Raw genomic sequence first — 18,457 nt, 5'->3', positions numbered from 1 at the left:
AAAGAAATGGCATTCGTGACTTCTGGCTCTTCCTCCCATTTTGTTTGGCTGTCCCGGCCACACCAGAAAGGCAGCAAGCGGACAGATGGACGGAGAGAGGGCAGAACACGGGAGCAAGAAAAATGAGCGTTTCTCCAAACCCTGCGAAAAAGGGGTGTGTCCCCCTGGGCAGTGTGTGCCCTGGGGCGCCTGGGTGCTTGGTCTGTCCTGGGTGACTGGCTCCTGAAAAACTGGGAGAGCAGAACGGGCAGTATGGGAGGGGAATCAGAAACCGGGGTCCAGGCCCCACTTGTGAATCTAGACAGGCACTTTAACCTCTCTGGGCCTTCTGCATCTGTAAAATGGGGATCATGATACAATTTGCCTCCCAGAGTTTGGGGGGGGGGATTAGGGGAGAAGAGTGCCACATTATTACAGGCGCGGTAAGACAACTGGGCATGCTCATTTTATTATAATAAACTCAATATGAATGTGCTATCCCACAGACAGCCTCAGACCTGAGGCTGCCATTCTGTCCTGTGGCCCCAGTACCGGTCTTGTGTTTTGCCAGCTGTGGGTTTTTTGGAGCTCTGCGGAGGTGGATGTGTGGGTACCTCACGACTCAAAGGTGGAACCCCAGAACTGTGTCCGCCGGGCCTAGGAGTCTGCTTCAAACTTACATTTTTCATACCCCTGAGGGTGTATACCCATGTAAGTAATTTCAAAAAGAACCCCTCTCCCTGCACCTTCCAAAATACAGCATCGCGCAAATATCAGTCTAGGAAGCGACATGCTGGGGTAACAACCTTTAAAGTCCTATAAAAGCATCTTAGTATTTTGACACAGAAGGGTCACATACGGGACTCACGGAGCATCACGCAAGGCCCGACGGGATGGCATTTCTAGTTCCTGCTACCGGGCTTGGAAAACAGAAGGCTCTGGCTGGATTTGCTGGATGTTTCTCCCTTCGGTGTCTCCCTTTCTTGGTCCATCTTTCGGGTGGCTTTTCTGGCTCCAACCTTCAATGACAAGAGAAACACATGCACAGATTCTGTAATTGGGGCAAGGTCTCAAAATGTTCCACTCAAATGATTTTTTTTTTTTTTTACTGAAAGAAAAATGTTTGCTGTAAAAAATCATGATATATATTAATCATATTTATATATATTATATTTATTAATATTACATATTATTATATATACTATATATACTATATATACTATTACTATATATAATATATATATTATATTATATACTATATATATTACTATATATAATGTATATATTATATTATATACTATACTATATACTATACTAATATACTGTTATATATATACTATTATATATATATATATATATATATATATATATACTAATAATTATAGAGAGAGAGGGAGAGAGGGAGGGAGGGAGAGAAAGAGATACATAAAAAGAAACTAAAGTGAGGGGCACCTGGGAGGCTCAGTCGGTTATGCATCCGACTTTGGCTCAGGTCATGATCTCATGGTTTGTGAGTTCGAGCCCCGCGTCGGGCTCTCTGCTGTCAGTGCAGAGCCCGCTTGAAATCCTCTGTCCCCCTATCTCTCTGCCCCTCCTCTGCCCTCTCTCATTCAAAAATAAATAAACTTGAAAGAAAAAAGAAGATAAAACGATTCACCATGATCACACTACCCGAAGGTAAGCATCACAATGTTTTGTTGTGCATGCTTCCAGATATACAACTAACATTTCCCCCTTTTTTACAGTTTTGTGGTTTTGAAAACTACGAGCTTCTTATGATGGGCACATTCATTGTGATGGAATCTCTGTCTCCTGGAAAGCTGTCACCTAAGTGCCTGTGTCTTACGTCTCTGATGTTGGAGGGATCTGTCTAGGTCTTTTCTGAGCGCTGCCCCTCCTCCCCGACACCTCGTGTGACGCTGTCCCTGGTCACAGTTGATTGGATGCTTGGCACGGGCTGTGCTTTTCAGATGATCACGCCCAGGATTTGGGGGTATCGGCTCTGAGATGCTACTTGCTCCCTGAGTCGGTCCTTTAAGCTGGGGCCAGGGAGGGGGGAATGGTGAGGTCATCTCTTCCCATCACATATGACTGGAGAAAGTAGAGATGAGCAGGTACAGGGAGACGCAGAGAAGGGGTGCGGTAGGGAGATGATGCCTGGGACCTGAGGCTTACCAGTTCCCTTTTGAGGCCAGACCTCCTCTCAGCCCTTGGTTTTTCTGACGCACGCATTCCTGTATCCCTGTAAAAGCCCCCTCCCCATTTCTGAGCAGGTTCCCACTAGTTGCCCCCCAAGAATCTCCCTCTGCCACATTTCTGCGTACTGTACACGGGATCGTAGCTTCAAGGGTTTTCTCCAACAGGCTTCAAATTCCAGCCCTATTTCCTGCAAGTTTTGCATTCCAACCATGAGGACACATGCCCTTGGGTGGGGGGGGGGGTTGGGAAGGGGGCTGGTGGATGGTCAGGTTTCAGCTCGGCCACTTACTCTATGACCCTCGGTTTCCCCATCTGTCAAATAGGGGCCAGAATAGCCATCCTGTCTTCCTCAGGGACTGAGAGAAGATTCCGGGTGGATTTTAAAGGAAGGGGCTGCTAGGCCCATCTGTGGAGCTCTCTTCACTCGGGAGGTATAAAAACCACCTCCTGAGGCCTGTGCCAGTGGCTGACAGGGGCCTTAAATGTGCTCTGAGACCGCATCCAAAATCATTTCAGGGTGAGAAGAGCTAGCTTCCCTACAAGAACCTACATAGGAAATCTTGGTCGGAATGCCCAGCGACAATGAAAACAGACAGCGAATGTCAAAACCCCCCCCAAGCCACCTTTCCTTTACATCCCTTTTTATTGGATTTTCAGTAAGATTGCCGGCCCTGGATGGTTCCCGAGCACCCGTGCCCTGGCCTGATGAGGTTGGCGGGGAGCAGAGGGCAGAGGGCCGACCCGGGAAAAGGAGGACACTGAGGCACGTGGGAGGAAGGGCTGGGAAATCACGCAGTGCCCTCCCTGAACAGGGACCACTGGCGAGCGCCATGCATTAGGGCTTAGACGTCTGGGAACCACATGCATCACCTTTGGAACGAACGGGCAGGGATAGAAGCTGGGCATTTAGATAGTGACACCCAGCTGGAAATGAACTCGGGACACACCGGGTGGCCGCCTCAGGCAACTGGAAGCCGTGGGCTCTAGAAAGGCCCCTTCTGTTTGTTGCCACCCGGCCTCAGGGCTCTGCTTAAGCAGCTCCTCTTTGGGGAGGCCCTGCCTGGCCCTTGCACTGGGTGAGTCCTTGTGAAATATGCTCATGAACTCAGGCAGCCGACCTTTGTTCCCAAAACATCGCGTGCAAGGTAATTATTGCATCATTATTGTATTTACTGAAAAAAAAAATGCCGGAGAGTGTAAGCTAGAAAGGAGGGGGGGGGATTTTGTGTGTTTCTCCTTTGATCTAACCCCACAGTGCTCACCCTTGTTTCCATTTGTGTCCCCCACTAAGGAGTCTTCTTAGACAACAGTTTCTAATTGCTCCAGTCCCATGAAATTTTAATAGGACAGATAGCACTCTATATGTGTGTGTGTGCGCTTTATATATTAAAAAAATAAATTTCGCCCCCTCAAGGGGTGACCTTACCCCGACTGGGAATTCCTGATTGAACCCCAACACCTGCACAGTACCTGCCACGCTGTAGGAAGGCACACAGTGGAGAAAGGGGATGGCCGAGCTACACTTTGTAAAGAATGTGGAGAGAACCTTTCTGCACCAAGGAGATCCTAGACACCCAACCTCTAAGCTCGGGCTGGAGGGCTGGGAGCAGGCTCAGGCTTTGCTCTTAGCTGGGGTACCATCTGCCACATTCTGTTATGCCCAGACACGGCCTGAAGTTCCGGGGACCTTCACATCTCAGAGGAGCACAATGTTCCTACAACATTTAGGGACCATCCTGGTATCTCCTCTGTCACCTTACATCCCAAGGTGGTCCTCGGACAAAAATCGCGCTATGTACATATATATATATATATATATATATATATATATATATATATATATGAATAAATGACCAGTCTCCCACTCGTGCCCACTTGGCAGGCTGGCAAAGCTGGGGGAGCCCTCAGGACACTCTATCCCGGTAACGTCCTGCTCTGGGTAGTAACCACCTTCCAGCCTTAGAATAAGGGTGTTGGTTGAGAAGAGGGTTCCATCTTCCAAAAATGTCCCTTACCTAGGATAGCTTTGGTTTTTCTAATGCTAATTTTGTTGTCTTGGAATTATTGTGACCTTGTCTCAAAAGCGAATATGGTTCCTGTTTCTTATTCAACCACAGTGTGGTTAGCTTTCAAGCTTCCTGAGAGCTCACCTCTATTTTCTGCAGAGTGGGAGTGTGGTTGGGCCAGCTCCAGTTACAGGGCTGAATTGTGAATGGCAGCGTTTCAACATGTTTAAGATTTCATAGTCTCGATTCTCAACTCTTAAAAAAAAAAAAAAGAGTATTCTAGAGGTGTTTCCTCGAAATTCAAGAGAAAAGTCACCCGAAGTGTATCTGGTTCCTTATCGGGAGGTGTATTACCTAGAGCAGGGGAAGCAGTGCTCGTCTGGGTGTCAGATCTGCAATGAGCCGCACCTCTTATCCAGCTGTGTGGCTCCGGACAAATAGCTTAACGTCTCTGACTTTCAGACACCTCGTCTGATGACGGAGGACAGAAACGAGAGCCGCCCCGTGGGTTTGTTGTAAAGATTAAATGGGACGATGCACACTGAGCGCTTAGCTCTGTGCCTGGCACATACTAAATGCTCGATACACAACACATGTGCTGGTATTTTTGTCAACTGGCTTTTCCGCTGACGTCCTATTGTTCTCCTTTTCCTTCTGGCTCACCTGGAAACCTGAGTTTTGCCTCTGGTTCTTCACTGTCTCTACAAACAGTCGTCTCTTTAACACAGAAAGAATATTGACACAATTTAGCTCACGCGCTTCTCTCCCTTTTGCGCCAAAGAAAAATGGTTTTTCTCAACTTTCAGATGCCACCCGTTTGGATGAAATGTCGGGCTTTCCTAGGGATGGGGGTGGGGTGGGGATGTGCACGTGCAGAAGGGGGCATGGACTCCAGGCCATGCTACCCTGTCCTGCCGAGCTCCGTAGGGATGGCTCTCTGTTCCGGATTCCAGAGGAATCTGAGAGGTGGAGGCTTGTCCAGCAAGGGGCCTTTGGGGGGAACCCTGTGGTTCTCTTGGAGGATAAATCTGCTTTGGGTGGAAGCGGAGCCCCCCTGATCGACGGAAGAGGCTCAACGGACGTGGGCTTCTACCTTGGCATCCCAACAGCCCGGGCATGACGAAAGCCACAGCGGCGAGCTAACCTCCCCGGCAGGGACTGCGAGCTCCTTGGGAGCCAGCATCACTGCTGCAGCTTGCCCTTCCCCTGGGATTGGCCAACTGTTGCTGACCCTGGTGTCCTCGAGACCTCAGGGACAGTTCGCTGAAGGAAGAGCATCTCCCAGGAGCTGGGGACGCAACGGTGAGAGAGAGCGGGGGGCCTCCCTTGCCGACTGACACTCCAGCGGAGGGGGGGACCATGCAGGGATATCGGGAAGGTGGTGTTTCTCAGAGAGCCCCGAGCATCTCCTGGGGAGGTGCCAGCCAGAAGCCTCCAGGGGGCCGGGGAGGTAAAAAAAAGTGGGTGAAGTGAGCCGGGTGAGGGGTGGCGACAAACCCACGAGCCCGGCGCCTTTCTATGGGGCCTGCAAAACGCAGGCTCATGGGCCTGGTATCACCAGATCTTTCTTCCCAGTTGCCCAGAGAAGCTGGACATCCAGAGTGTTTCATGAGAGTGACTTATTTGGAGAGGTTACTTAAAAAAAGGAAACGCTTGAGCCGAATGGAACGCTTCTGTGGGCTGCCATTTTGCGACATCCGCTTCAGAGCCTGCCCCCTCGGCTTCCAGTTGGTTCTAGTAAATATTTGCTGGCAGGGTTGCCAGATGAAATACAGAACGCCCAGTTAAATTTGAATATCCGCGTGAAAAGATAGATATATATAGGTATAAGTATGCCTCATGCAATATTTGGGACATACTTCTACTAAGTGACTCTTTGTTGTTTTTCTGCAGTTGAAGTTTAACTGGGCATCCTGTTGGGTTTTGCTTTGCCTGAGATCTGGCAACTCTTGGGTGTTCACAAAACTCGCGGAGGAAGGGAGTGGGGCCATCTTTGGGATGGGGCATGGGTACGTGCAAGTCTCTCTCGTATCCGCAGAAGGGTGCTAACTCCATCCTTACGGCAACTGTCTAAGGAGGCTTAGGGGCCCGCATTTAACTGAGTTGCTCTCTGGACATTTTTCATGGAGGAGGCCTTGAGCCTGCAGCCCCTCAACATTCATCACAGACTCAGCTGAGAGGCGCTAAGCTTAGCAGATAGTCACCAACCAAATTCCCAGATAACTGTAAAGCAGTAGTTTTAAGCCAGCAACCTCCTTGGTTTTTTTTTTTTGTTTTTTGTTTTTTTTTTACCCAGCGGAATGCTTCAAGCAAAATCCCATGAGGAGCTTGGCATATAAAACAAATAAGGGAGAACTTTTCTGGGGGAAACGAGGCGTATGTATGTGTGTGCCTGTGCGTGTGTGGGCTGGGGATGTTGACGGTCACACTTTTCCATGGCACCCAAGGGCTCCAGGGAACCCCAGTCTGAGCATTGCTCTAAAATATCTTCCTCGGATTAAATGCAATCGGTGGACAGCTGAGCGCTGAAGGGCAGATCTTGGGCCCTCCTGCACACCGGCTTTTCCTGAACTTTCCTGAACTCGCTGGGCTGTAACGACATCAGTCTGTCTCAAGAGCTGTCCTCAGACCTGGCCCTCAGACGTGGCCCAGCCAACGCTGAGCTGCTCTTCGTAGGGATATTGTTCATTAGATCACACAGCGTCCTCTCTAGGGGACAATCCAGTGCCATCTTGTTCTAAGAGCACTGAGGTGCATTGCATCCATCATTAGCTCATGGACGCCATGAACTCTGGGTTTTCCAGTTCCCATTGGCTGCCAGAGAGCCCAGTCACGTGTGACTCCCCCTTGACAGGTAAGAAGGGCGTTAGAGTTGGCACTCTCCTCCTCACTCTTGGCTCCTTTCACCCATTTATTTTACTCTTAGGGCAGGGGGTCTGGGGCTCCCCACTCCTCTCTTCTCCTTTTCTTATGACCTTGCCTCCAAGTCCCCAAATCACTTAGTGCCTAGAATGGTTGCTCAGCCAAAACCACACCTGCACCTGCCCTGTGCCTTACCTCCAGATAATAGGTTCGTTGCTTGCCTGTCTCTTAGGTCATCTGCTCAGACTGCAGGCAAGGGAGGGGCAGGGGCTGGGGCGGGGGGAAGGGAAGGCAGTGGAGGTGTGTGGATGTTTCCGGCACAGCACACGGTGGCTCGTACACCCCTTGAAAACACCGTATCTGCTTTGTGTCTGGCTACAAGATCAGAAAACCTCTCCAGACCTGCCTCTCTCTCTCTTTGAAGGAACAGTTGCGAGACGTTCGTTCTTTTGCGCTTCCCTGTTCGAGATCCTCTAAACGTTCCTGAGCGAAAATATCAGGGGAGCAAGAGAGCGTTTACTGTGTCCTGACCTGTTCCACTCTGGGACGCACCTCTGAGGTTTCTGGGAGACCCTGGGGCTCACTGGTGGGCAGAAGATGCGGGCAGGAAGGGCTTCATCTTCTAACCACGTGCCGCACCGCACAAACCACACTTCACATTCTCATCCTTTCGTGGGCTGGAGGGTACGGTCCCCACCCCCTACCCTCCCATTCTTATCCTGTACACCATCTACCGATTTCTACTCCTCGGTCAAAAGCACCCAACTGAGGGATCCTGGATTTAAAAAAGAAAAATTTTTTTTAAACCTGGATCTTGAGAATGCTTGGGCTCGAGAAAAATTTCGGAAAATTGCGATTTGAGTAGGGTAGTGAGGCCATGGATGACGGTACGGAAGGTCGTATGGAGTAGTCCTGTGTGCTAAGGGTCTTGTATCCACAGTCTCCTTGAATTGGACGCATTGGGTTACAAGCCACTATTCTCATCTGAAAGATGAGGGATCTGAGCTAATTAAGCAGAGGGAAGGTGGTGTGTGTGTGTGTGTGTGTGTGTGAGTGTGTGTGTGTGTGTGTGTGTGTGTGTGTGTGTAGGGGGGGCGGTGGTCTAGCCCCACTGACCCCACCCGGCAACGCTGTGGCCACGCCTCTTGGCCAGGATTTGATTGGCTGGAGACCTGAGGGGCTTCCCCAGCCAGAAGCAGCCAGCGCACCGCACCCCGCACCCCGGAGCCTTCCAGACGCTAGGAGCCCTAATAAAGGGCCAGGAAGGGGAGTGCGTGCTGCCCCGATGGCTACTTCTGTGCATTTGAAATTCTCCCATTGAAAATTCCAGCCTTCGCCCATTCACAAAAAGTATCTGAGTTCTTCTTGGCCAGAGCCCTGGTTGTATTCACCAACTCTAAAGGGGACCTTCACAAAACAGCTGCTGGCTCCCGGAGCCCCGGGATCGCGTCTCGGGGTTTGGCGACAGCGTCAGCCGTCAGCCGGCAGGAAGCTCTCTCAAGGACCTGCCGGCCTCGCCCCACCCGTCCACGAGCTGCCTTTTCTCCCCCCGCCCAGGCCCCGTAATCGTGCTTGCTGTGCGCCCGGCACTGCAGGCTTTATGGCATTTAACCCTCCCCGGGCCCCGTTGTTAATCATCTTTGGGTGCTCGTGTTGAGGAATCTGAGACGCGGGGGGGGCATAAACCGGTGGCTCGGGGTCACTCAGGGCCAGGGGTGGGGCTTCGACTCTAGTCGTTTGGCTCCAAAGTCCGCCTCTGAACTCTGAGAGACACAGCTGCCTTATACGGTGGTGTGGGAAGCGGATGAGACTGAGCGCAGCCTGCACGGCTGTCATTGTCCCTCTGTCACAGGGCCAGAGCTCCAGACCGGGGGCCTTCCAGGGTCCGGAGCTGATGACCGTGAGGTTCCCTGTGAGTGCCCAGCACTGAGGTCTTCCCCAGTATTTTATATCAAGTCTCATTGCCACAGCCAAAGGTATGAGTGTGGAAGTGTGACTTTTGATTCCAGAAAGTTCTGCTTTGGCGAACAGATGTTTGAACATTGACACTAAAAACTGCTTCCTGCTTTTTGTTTTTCCTTTTTGAGGAGGGTGATGGTTCTGCCGGTCCGGTGCCTCAGCCACCCCGTTCTCTACGGATGGGGGAAATTTTATACGTGAGACCGAAACCACGAAGGCTCCTTGTGAAGATGCTAGGTGTCAAACTTAAAACAAAAATCATTTCCATGATGAATATGTTCCTTGGAGGGAACTGAGGCCAAGACAGATCCTGAAGTTCCCTTTAGAATGCAGCAAAACCCTAAAATCTATGTTGGTGGTTGTTTTTCCTCCTGATAAATAGGAAGTTCTGACGACGTGTTAATAATACACCTTGCATGCCAACCCTAGCCCTGGGATGAGCGGAGACCTCCTGGAGAAGGAGGCGCACAGAGCAACGGGTGGGGAGAAGCGAACTCGGGCTGGGGAGGGCAGCAGGCCTGGGGCGGGGGCGGCGTCCCGTTTCTGCTGCCGGGCAGCCAGGTGACGCTGCCCTCTGTCAGCCGCTCTGAATGGGCGGCCACGCGCCAGCATCCCTCGCGGGGCTGATGGGAGGGATGAAGCATGTGTCGCGTGGAGCAGGTGCCTGTCCCTCGGTACGTGCCCAGGAAATCATGCCACCGGCATCGCTGTGATTGTGGCTCTGCTTTTCGTAATCTTTCCCTAAATTGTGACTTCCATGAATTTGAAAGTTCTCAGCCCCGGCTCTTCTGGGGATACAGATGCAGGTTTGACTTGGCCACTTCAGCTCCTTCTCCACAGAAGGATGTCCAGTGCCCAACAGGCTGGCATGGCCCCTGCATTGTGTATGAATGAGGCAGCTCATGAATAATGCATGTAAAGCCTGATTATGTAAATCCTCAGGTTTTCTTACATTTTTAGCCAGCCCCATGACAATGGCCTTTTTTTGGGCCCTTTGCTGCCCCATTCTGTGGTCTGGTGTCTCAGCTTTGGGGGCTAGCCTGCCAAGTCCTGGGGGGGGCACCTTAGGGAGGGGTGAGCTCTCTGGCGGGCACATCAAAGGAAAAGTCAGAGCTCTGTCACTGGCCCAGCTCTCCCTGGTTGCCTGGTGTGAAAGGAAATCGTCCTTTGCCTGAGGCCTGTGATGTTTAATTCAAGACTGTGGACTCTAGAAACCCCACATCTAGGGCTCCTTCTGAGCACGATGGCTGGATTCATTTCTAGCGCTATAAGCCAGGGAACCTGTGGTCTGGGAGGTTTGCAGGTTGGAGGGCAGGCTTCTGCGAGTAACTTGTCTGACCAGGGCCTCCTGGTTGGGGAGGAGGGCACCCTTCTATAGCCTTCTATGGCTTGGCCTCCTTAGAGCTCCTGCAGGCAACGCACACACACACACACACACACACACACAAATATACACACAGAAACACACATTACAGCACACACACACTTATTATACACACTCACATACACGCACACGTGCAAGCATGCATGCATAAATACACAGCCCTGAGTCAGGCAGACTAACAATTACAAGAACAACGGGGAGAGCCCAGCAGAGAGCTCGGAAACTAGAGTCAGAGATCTGGGGCCAGGTCTAGGCTCTGCTTACCAGCTGCTACTGTGTGAGCTTGGGCAAGTCTCTTAACTTTCGGAGGCTCAGTTTCCTCATCTGTAAAACGGGACTCATCATACCAACCAGGCAGACCTACGAAGGCATTAGTCACCCCGATCAGGGCTGCAAAGCCTGGGTGGAGCCCGGTGCCTGGAGATGGTCACGAGATGGTTATGATAATTTTCCTTGTTTGTCCTATTTTAGTTTAGGCAAGGGTTAAGAAGAAGGGAGAGTCTGGTTTGGAAATGAATGCAGGAGCGAATGGCTATGGATATAAACTGCAGAGAAGACAAGAGAACACCTCTGCCAGAGTTTTAAAAAGGGGGGGGGGGTGCGCCTGGGTGACTCAGTCAGTGGAGCATCCGACTTCGGCTCAGGTCACGATCTCATGGTTCATGAATTCGAGCCCCGCGTCGGGCTCTGTGCTGACAGCTCGGAGGCTGGAGCCTGCTTCGGATTCTGTGTCTCCCTCTCTCTCTGCCCCTCTTCCACTCATGCTTTGTCTCTCTCTCTCTCTCAAAAATAAACAAGCATTAAACAAAAATTAAAAAAAAAAAAGAGAGCCCCTCTGCCGACCACGGGGCAGGCACAGATCTGCCGGGAGCTTCCGAAGCACCTGTTTGGCTGTGGGTCATGCACGCCTCACCGTCAGCTGCAACTCTCGCGGGTCTGAGGCAGAGCTTGCCCCAGTGACCCCACGTGCAGGCAGCTGGCCACACGGAGGAGAGTGGCATCTACCCGCCGTGTGCCAGGCCCTGGGCTACCCGCTCTAGAGGGAGCACACGTGTCCCTCGCCGTCTGAAGCCACACGGCCTGTGAGTTCACACCGTGAGAGCCTGGATGGTGAGGGTGCCGGCACCGTGCCCACAACAGCCCTGCAGGGCAGGGGCGGTCAGTTCCCGTTCACCGGTGAGGAAGCGAGGCGCAGAGAGGGGAAGGGATTGGCACGAGGCCACGCAGTGAGTGAGTGGGGGAATCTGAACCCAGGACTAGCTGACTCCTGTGCCGCGTGACAGAGGAGAGGACAGGTTGAGGGGAGGAGGTGGCTGCTTTTGGCTGGATCGCCAGCCTGAGTCTCAGATCTTGGTTTCTCAAGGCAATGCTACTGCCAAGTTCCTGCCAGGAGCCGGAGCTCTCGTCCTCTTGCCCTTCCCCCAGGTTCCCGCAGCCCGGAACGCACGCCCTCCCCCGCCCGTGCCTGTGGTGGGCAGAGTCCAGCTCCCCTTTGCAACTCAGTGCAAAGGTGTCACCCCTTGGAAGACAACCCTGGGACGTTCCGGGCTGGCCGAGTGCCTGCCTCTGGATGACACAGCCTGAGCGCCCTTCAGACAGAGACTCTATTTTTTTATTTACTTTTTAATGTTTATTCATTTTGAGAGAGAAAGAGTGCGAGTGGGGGAGCGGTAGAGAGAGAGGGAGACACAGAATCTGAAGCAGGCTCCCGGCTCTGAGCTGTCAGCCCAGAGCCCGATGCAGGGCGCGAACCTAGGAACGGTGAGTTCATGCCCTGAGCCAAAGTCAGACACTTAACCTACTGAGCCACTCAGGTGCCCCAGACAGAGACTTTAAATCATTAAATCAGCCAGCAGTCAGCGCTTTACCTGTTATGCTCTAAAGGATTATGTTCTTCCAGGACACACATCCATCCATCCACCCATCCATCCACCCATCCACCCATCCATCCATCCATCCATCCATCCATCCATCCAATATTTCCTATGTCAACTATGTGCTGAGCACTCCGAGTAGTGAACCCACATCTTTATTCACAGGGAGCTTTTTCATCTATGTATCCCTACCACCTGGGAGAACCATAAAAATACAAACAATAGCCACTGGTTAGGAAGACACGGATAAGCTACATTAGGAGTTTCAGAGAGGTTAAGGAACCCACCTGAGGTCACACAGCAAGTGGCAGAGCCAGGGTGTAAACCCGGGTGTGTCTGACGCCCCACAGGCCACCCCGGGCGCTCACTTTGCCATTTCCAAAGGGAACCAGGGGGCGGCCTCAGAGCTTGCGCTCCCCGCCAGGCCCTCTCACCTTCTGCTGCCTGATGGCCCTGTTGAACCTCTTCTCCTGGTACAGCTGGAGCTCCACGCGCTGCAGGGCCTCCTTCAACAGGGCCTTCTCTTCGGCCTCTTTGTAGATGTTGTCCTCCAGCTTGGCCACCTGTGACTGGTACGTCTGCACGGATACTTTGCTCTGCCTGAGCGGACGGGAGAGACACGGCCTCTTTCTCCCGCATCTTTCTCCTTCGCCACCGATGTCCCCAACCTGGGAGAATCTCAGAATACTTCCCTAGGCGGCTAACTCGGTGGCTTCGTCACCAGCAGATTTGGGGCGCACGGGGCAGGACAGACACCTCATCAGCTGCCTACGTGCTACCAGCCCCCCGTTTCCCAGAGAGGGTAGGGGAGCAGCGGCCGCTGAAACAGGGCGGGGCCTTGGAAAGCACACAAGGCGAACCCTGAGTCAGAATTCGTACGAGGCGCCTCTCGCTCGTGGCAAGAGAGGGCAGGATGAACCCCGACCCCCTCGACCGCTGCTTTCTCGCAGACAGACTCGCTTCTGTCGGGCCCCAGGCCCCCTCCCCCGAGGCCTCTGCCTGTCCCGGACCTGCGTCTGCCGCTGCCCGAGGTTCAGCCGCGAGAACGGACACCTGGCTCTTTCTGTGGGGACACGGGCGGTACCTGAGCTGTTCTATGTCTTTCTCGTAGCCTCTCAAAAGCTCCTCTTTTCTCTCCAGCCGGCTCTTGAGTTGGGTGATCTTCTCGAACACCAGATCGAGGTCCCTTTGTCGGAGCTGGTTGACTCTCTCTCTCTCTTTGGGGGAGAGGTACTTCATGGATATGTGACCTGACATGTCCTTGATGTTCATCAGGCTCCCGAGTGTTTTGCTCATGTCCATGTACTGCGAGGAAAGCGTTTGGCAGTTAAGAGGCCTGGCGTGAGACCGCTGGAGGCCACTTTGAGGAGGCAAGCGTCTAATTTTGTTTTGTTCAGTTTCTGCAATTGCAGAGAACGAGCCCGTGCTTGGAAGTGAATACGACCGGGCTGTTAGTGCGACTTTCGTTTCCTCCGTATCCATTTACGCTATGCCTTTTTGAGAACCAGGGGGAAGAGTGACAACAGACATAAACATTCATGCTAGCTACCCAGTTTTTCAAGGAATTGCAAAGTCTGAGCCACGCTGGGACAGTAGATGGGTCCTGCAGAGCTTTTATAACAACGAAATATGCACGCGAGGCTCGTGTTTAGTTACCCTATCCGGTGGTTAACAGTGACTGCAGGGGACCCACGTTTGGACAGGGGGGGACCACGCTGGATGCACGTACCAACTTTTCACTGAGATCTAAAGCCTCAACCACATCCATCTTCCCTGACTTGATGTCCGGGACGGCTGAGTTGACAGGGCCGTTCTGAGGCTGCGGGGAAAAAAAAGAAAAAAAGAAGTAAAAACTCTCTCTCTCGGCATTCCATCGTGAACTTCTACATCCTGGAGGTAACACCCTGTGGTTCCCGAAGAATGACTCGAAGAGAGTGGATTTGCATGTTGGTTCCTGACCATCCAGTCCGAGTCCTCTGTCGACTGCGCTGCTACCCTTCAGACTGTGACTCTCTTTGAAATGACACATCACTTGCCTTGTTCTCTGGTTACTGCCTGTCTTCCCTCCGGACCAGTGGTTCTCAACCGAGGGGGTTTTGTCCACCCTCTCCTGCATGCCCCAGGACCTTTGACAATGCCTGGACACGCTTTTAGCCGTCGCAACGAGAGATGGGGGGTACTAATGGCACGCAGGGGGTCGAGGGCACGGATGCTGCTAAACACCCCACAGTACGTAGAACGGCCTCTGCCACAAAGAATTACCCGGCCCAAAATACCAGTCGTGTTCCGGTCGGGAAACCCCGGTCTAGATGACGAGCTTCCTTGCTTTTGCTCGCTGTTCCATTTCTCGTGCCCAGCATGGCACCTGGCACAGAATGGCACCTGGTGGCCATGCTTGTTGAATCAGTGAGACTCCTTTTATTAAAGGAGTCTCCTTTTCAGGCAGCAGAGACGATACCCTCACCCGATTTGGCCAAACCCTCCCCCAGTGCTGGAACCTGGTGGGCGGCCATCACTTTAGACCCACGCTGTTTAGAAACAGTGCTGAAGGGTGTTTGCAGCTATGCCCTAAGACCCTATCAGCCAGCTGGCTGCTGAAAGTCCCTACGGACCGCACGGAAAAGCCACCGGCCAGATCGGGGAGCCTGACGGACCACAAATAACTGTCATAAATCTCCCCCCAAAGCAGACTGGGTTAAGTGCTCGCCGTGAGCATCTCTTGGCCCGCAGCATTTGCTGGCACGATACTGTAAACGCCTGAGATTAAAAGGAAGCCCAGCTACAAACACGGAAAGCTCAGAAAGTGACTGGGATAGAAAAGCATGGACTCTTTGTCTCCACGTCTATAGCAAGGAGCGTAAAAGAGGGGACTTGATGACAGTCAACTGGGCACACCTGCTGCAAGAGAGTGTGAAGCATCACTGAGCGTGCCCGGCTCTGGGCGCTGTCCTCTGCACCCCTCTTCCGGTTCCCTTCTTCCCCGATGGAGGGTCACCTAAGGCAGAGTCTGGTCTACAAGGTTCAATCACGCAGTCCCCTTGTCCTTGTCTGCAGACTAGCAGAGGGCTAGGGACGGGCTGCCACAGACACAGTCCTGGCTCCATCAGGCATTATGCTGTGACCTTGGGTGACGTACCTGATCGCCCTAAGTCTTGACTTTTCGTGTCTGTAAAATGGGCACGATAGTAACTCCAGCACAAGGCCGCTGGGAGGGGTGATTGACAAATGAGAGTTTAGCTCAGTGCCCAGCACCCAGGAGGCACTTCACAGATGTCAGCCAGCCTTCCTCCAGCTCCTTCTTTTAATTTTTATTATTGCCAAGCTTGGAGGATTGGGGTCTTCTGAGAGGGTGCGTGTGTGGGGGGCGGTTCCTGCTCTCTGGTGTTGGTGGTTGGAGAGGGTCAGGGCTAAGGCGAAAGTAAATCTTGGAAGCAGGTTAGGATATGTTCTTAGCTGAGTCTGCCTTTTTCTGGAGACTGTCCCTCCCCTTCCAACCTCAGACAGTGGGGGGTTATCCAGAAAGCCAACACATTTTTGAAGACTCACATTCCTAGCAAGTGTCTAGAAAACTTGCGCAGGGGAATATTGGTACAGATAGGATGATTTTGTTCTTCCCTCCCCTCCCCTCCCCTCCCCTCCCCTCCCCTCCTCTGTCTTTTCTTTTCTTCTTTTTCTTTCTTTCTTTCTTTCTTTCTTTCTTTCTTTCTTTCTTTCTCTCTCTCTCTCTCTTTCCTTCCTTCCTTCCTTCCTTCCTTCCTTCCTTCCTTCCTTCCTTCCTTCCCTCCTTCCTTCCTTCCTTTCTTTTTCTTTCTTTCTTTTTTAAGTAGACTTCATGCCCAGCACGGAGCCCAATGTGGGGCTTTTATTCACAACCCTGAGATCAAGACCTGAGCCAAGGTCAAGAGTCAGATGCTCAGCCAACTAAACCACCAGGCACCCCGTTATTTCTTCTAAAAGCCTGTGCGTGGTTTAGATCCAGCTGTGGCGGGGCGCCCGGGTGGCTCAGCCGGTTGAGCGGCCGACTTCGGCTTACGTCATGATCTCGCGGTCTGTGAGTTCGAGCCCCGCGTCGGGCTCTGTGCTGGCAGCTCAGGACCTGGAGCCTGCTTCCGATTCTGTGTGTGTGTGTGTCTCTCTCTCTGCCCCTCCCCTGCTTGCTCTCTCTCCCTGTCCCTGTCTCTGTCTCTCTCTCAAAAATGATAAACGTTAAAAACAAAAAAATTTAGATCCCGCTGTGGCAGCAAGCTGAGCCCAGGGGATCCCGTGAGTGACACCGACCTGAGCTGTCCACCGTCACGTGTCAGACACCCACCGGACATCCATTTAGGGTACGGGGCACCTTCACCATAACAATCGAATCACTTCTGAAAATCCTAGCAAATAAAACCATTTCCCTTAAGAAAGGGAGGTTTTCTTGAGTGATGCTATTTAAATACCTCGAACCGTCATTCACAGCTACAATTTATTAAGTGTTCGCTCTGAGCTAGGTGGCGGGGCCAAGCACTTACCACCGCCACCTCTAAATCTTCGTCATTTCCCAGCTGGGGAAGGGAGTCCCAGAAAGGCTGAGCCCGCCCAAGGCCACACGGCTTGCAGGGCTGGGATTCTGACACGGGCCCCTCTGATTCTAGAACCTGTGCCTCTTAATCAGCCCTCCTGCTACCCTTTACATGTTCGTGTTCTTCAGGTCGCCACGAAAAGCACACTTGAGGCAAACTCACGGCGTAATGTTAAGAAGTAGCTTGTTGAGCTATTTTCTGCGGAACAGAACACATAACGTGAAAAGGAGGGCCCGCCAGCGATTACCCTGGCTCAGTGTCAGTGCAAGGGTTTACCACGCTGGCCACAAACGGAAAGCAACCTCTCTGTCCAGACACGGGGTCACCGCTATGGCAAAGCCACCGAGGGGTCGGCACAGATGTTGGCCTGCCAGGGAGGGCCGGCCCTGAACCTCTGACGCTCACGGCTGTGCCAGAGCGCACGGCTGGTGTCTGCCCTCAGGCCCACGCACTCCACGTCTCAGTCACCGCGGGGACAAACTTTCTTTGGTTACCGCTCTGATCTCTATTCTTGAGAAAGCTGGCACGTCAGGTTTTGCGTCCGATGTCTTCTGGACATTTGTTTCCATTCTGACAGCCTTTGAGTCTAGAAATGATTCATTCGGGTGGTCCTTAGGATCTATAAAACAAGTAAGTGAGAGTCAAAAGAAAGGGTCGGGAAGAAGTTATTGCTCGTAATGATCACAGCTGCTCTTTACGGGACCCTTACCGTAGGCAGGTGCTGATCTCCAGCCCCCTCCCTTGGCAGGTGAGAAATAGGCCTAGACAGGTAGGTGGCTTGTCCAAGGTCACACAGCTAGGAGGTGGCTGCGGCCTCGCAGGTGTCAGTGCCAAGGCACAGAGGGTGAACTTTCAGCTATAGGAGCAAGGACGGAACTTGAACCCTGGCCTCCGGGTCCTAGCTCAGCGCTTCCCCCAGCAGTGTCTTGAGAATGCTATCCCCTCTAAACAGGGTGTTCTAGGAGGTTCCCCAAGGCCGATCCTTGCAGTGTTAGTCTATGACCAAGTTCCCGCCGGGCCACAGCGAAATGAGAAAAAGGAGGACAACGTAGTGACTTTTCCACGAAATCCTACTTATTTAAATACCAAGCCTTGCCCTTGACTCTGAGACCATGCCTGCCATCTTTCCTTGTATCACTACGTCCTTTCGGTTATGAAGTGATGGGGATAGGAGACAGTGGTCCTGGCCGATTGTCAGCGCCCAGAGTGATCCCTAGAGTATGGGGCTCAGGACTGTGAGCTGGGAGAGGGAGACCAGCAGGGAGGGAACTTACTTGCTGAGGACGCCTTCTCCAGCTCCTTAATTCGTGCACGCAGTTCAGACAAGGCTTTTTTCTGACGCTGAATGACTTCCTCGTGTCGGGACCCTTTGCACTTGGCCCCTAGATCACTGAAGGATTCCTGCGGCCAGAATGGTTCAGATAGCAGCGTTATTAGGGGTCAGAATTTCTCCCTTATATTCCAAGAAACACGTACAATTCGTGGCTAGTAGGGACCCTGTCACTTAGTACCTTGGAAGCTACTATAAGGGGCTTTGGCACAGAAGGGATTTAAAATTTTCATTTCAAATATAAAGTCACATCTAGGAAGATTTTCAACTGTCTTACCTACTTAGCATATCTATAAATAAAACCC

At 52.2% G+C, this 18,457-nt stretch overlaps 1 protein-coding gene across 10 annotated transcripts in view; it reads right to left on the bottom strand.

The window, feature by feature from the left end:
- Positions 1–773: 773 nt before the first annotated feature.
- FHAD1 (forkhead associated phosphopeptide binding domain 1) overlaps positions 774–18,457 on the bottom strand; it is a 117,476-nt gene continuing 99,792 nt past the window's right edge. For 7 of the 10 annotated variants that reach the window (XR_008292238.1, XR_008292229.1, XR_008292233.1 and 4 more), the window contains 8 exons: positions 18,097–18,223; positions 17,317–17,441; positions 13,993–14,082; positions 13,348–13,568; positions 12,698–12,863; positions 4,539–4,901; positions 4,329–4,439; positions 774–998 (listed from right to left, as the gene is read on the bottom strand). Coding sequence is in view for 2 of the 10 variants with exons in the window: in XM_053207393.1 (XP_053063368.1) it covers positions 882–998; positions 4,848–4,901; positions 7,449–7,529; positions 12,698–12,863; positions 13,348–13,568; positions 13,993–14,082; positions 17,317–17,441; positions 18,097–18,223 (981 nt within the window). In the remaining 8 variants the exon portion in view is untranslated. Of the gene's footprint in view, positions 999–4,328; positions 4,440–4,538; positions 4,902–7,448; positions 7,530–12,697; positions 12,864–13,347; positions 13,569–13,992; positions 14,083–17,316; positions 17,442–18,096; positions 18,224–18,457 lie in introns of all 10 variants that reach the window. The other 3 variants (XM_053207393.1, XR_008292235.1, XM_053207376.1) reach the window with 3 other exon arrangements.

The sequence above is a fragment of the Acinonyx jubatus genome, chromosome C1, assembly GCF_027475565.1.
Source record: "Acinonyx jubatus isolate Ajub_Pintada_27869175 chromosome C1, VMU_Ajub_asm_v1.0, whole genome shotgun sequence".
NCBI lineage: Eukaryota > Metazoa > Chordata > Mammalia > Carnivora > Felidae > Acinonyx > Acinonyx jubatus.
This window is presented reverse-complemented; position numbering and strand designations above follow the sequence as displayed.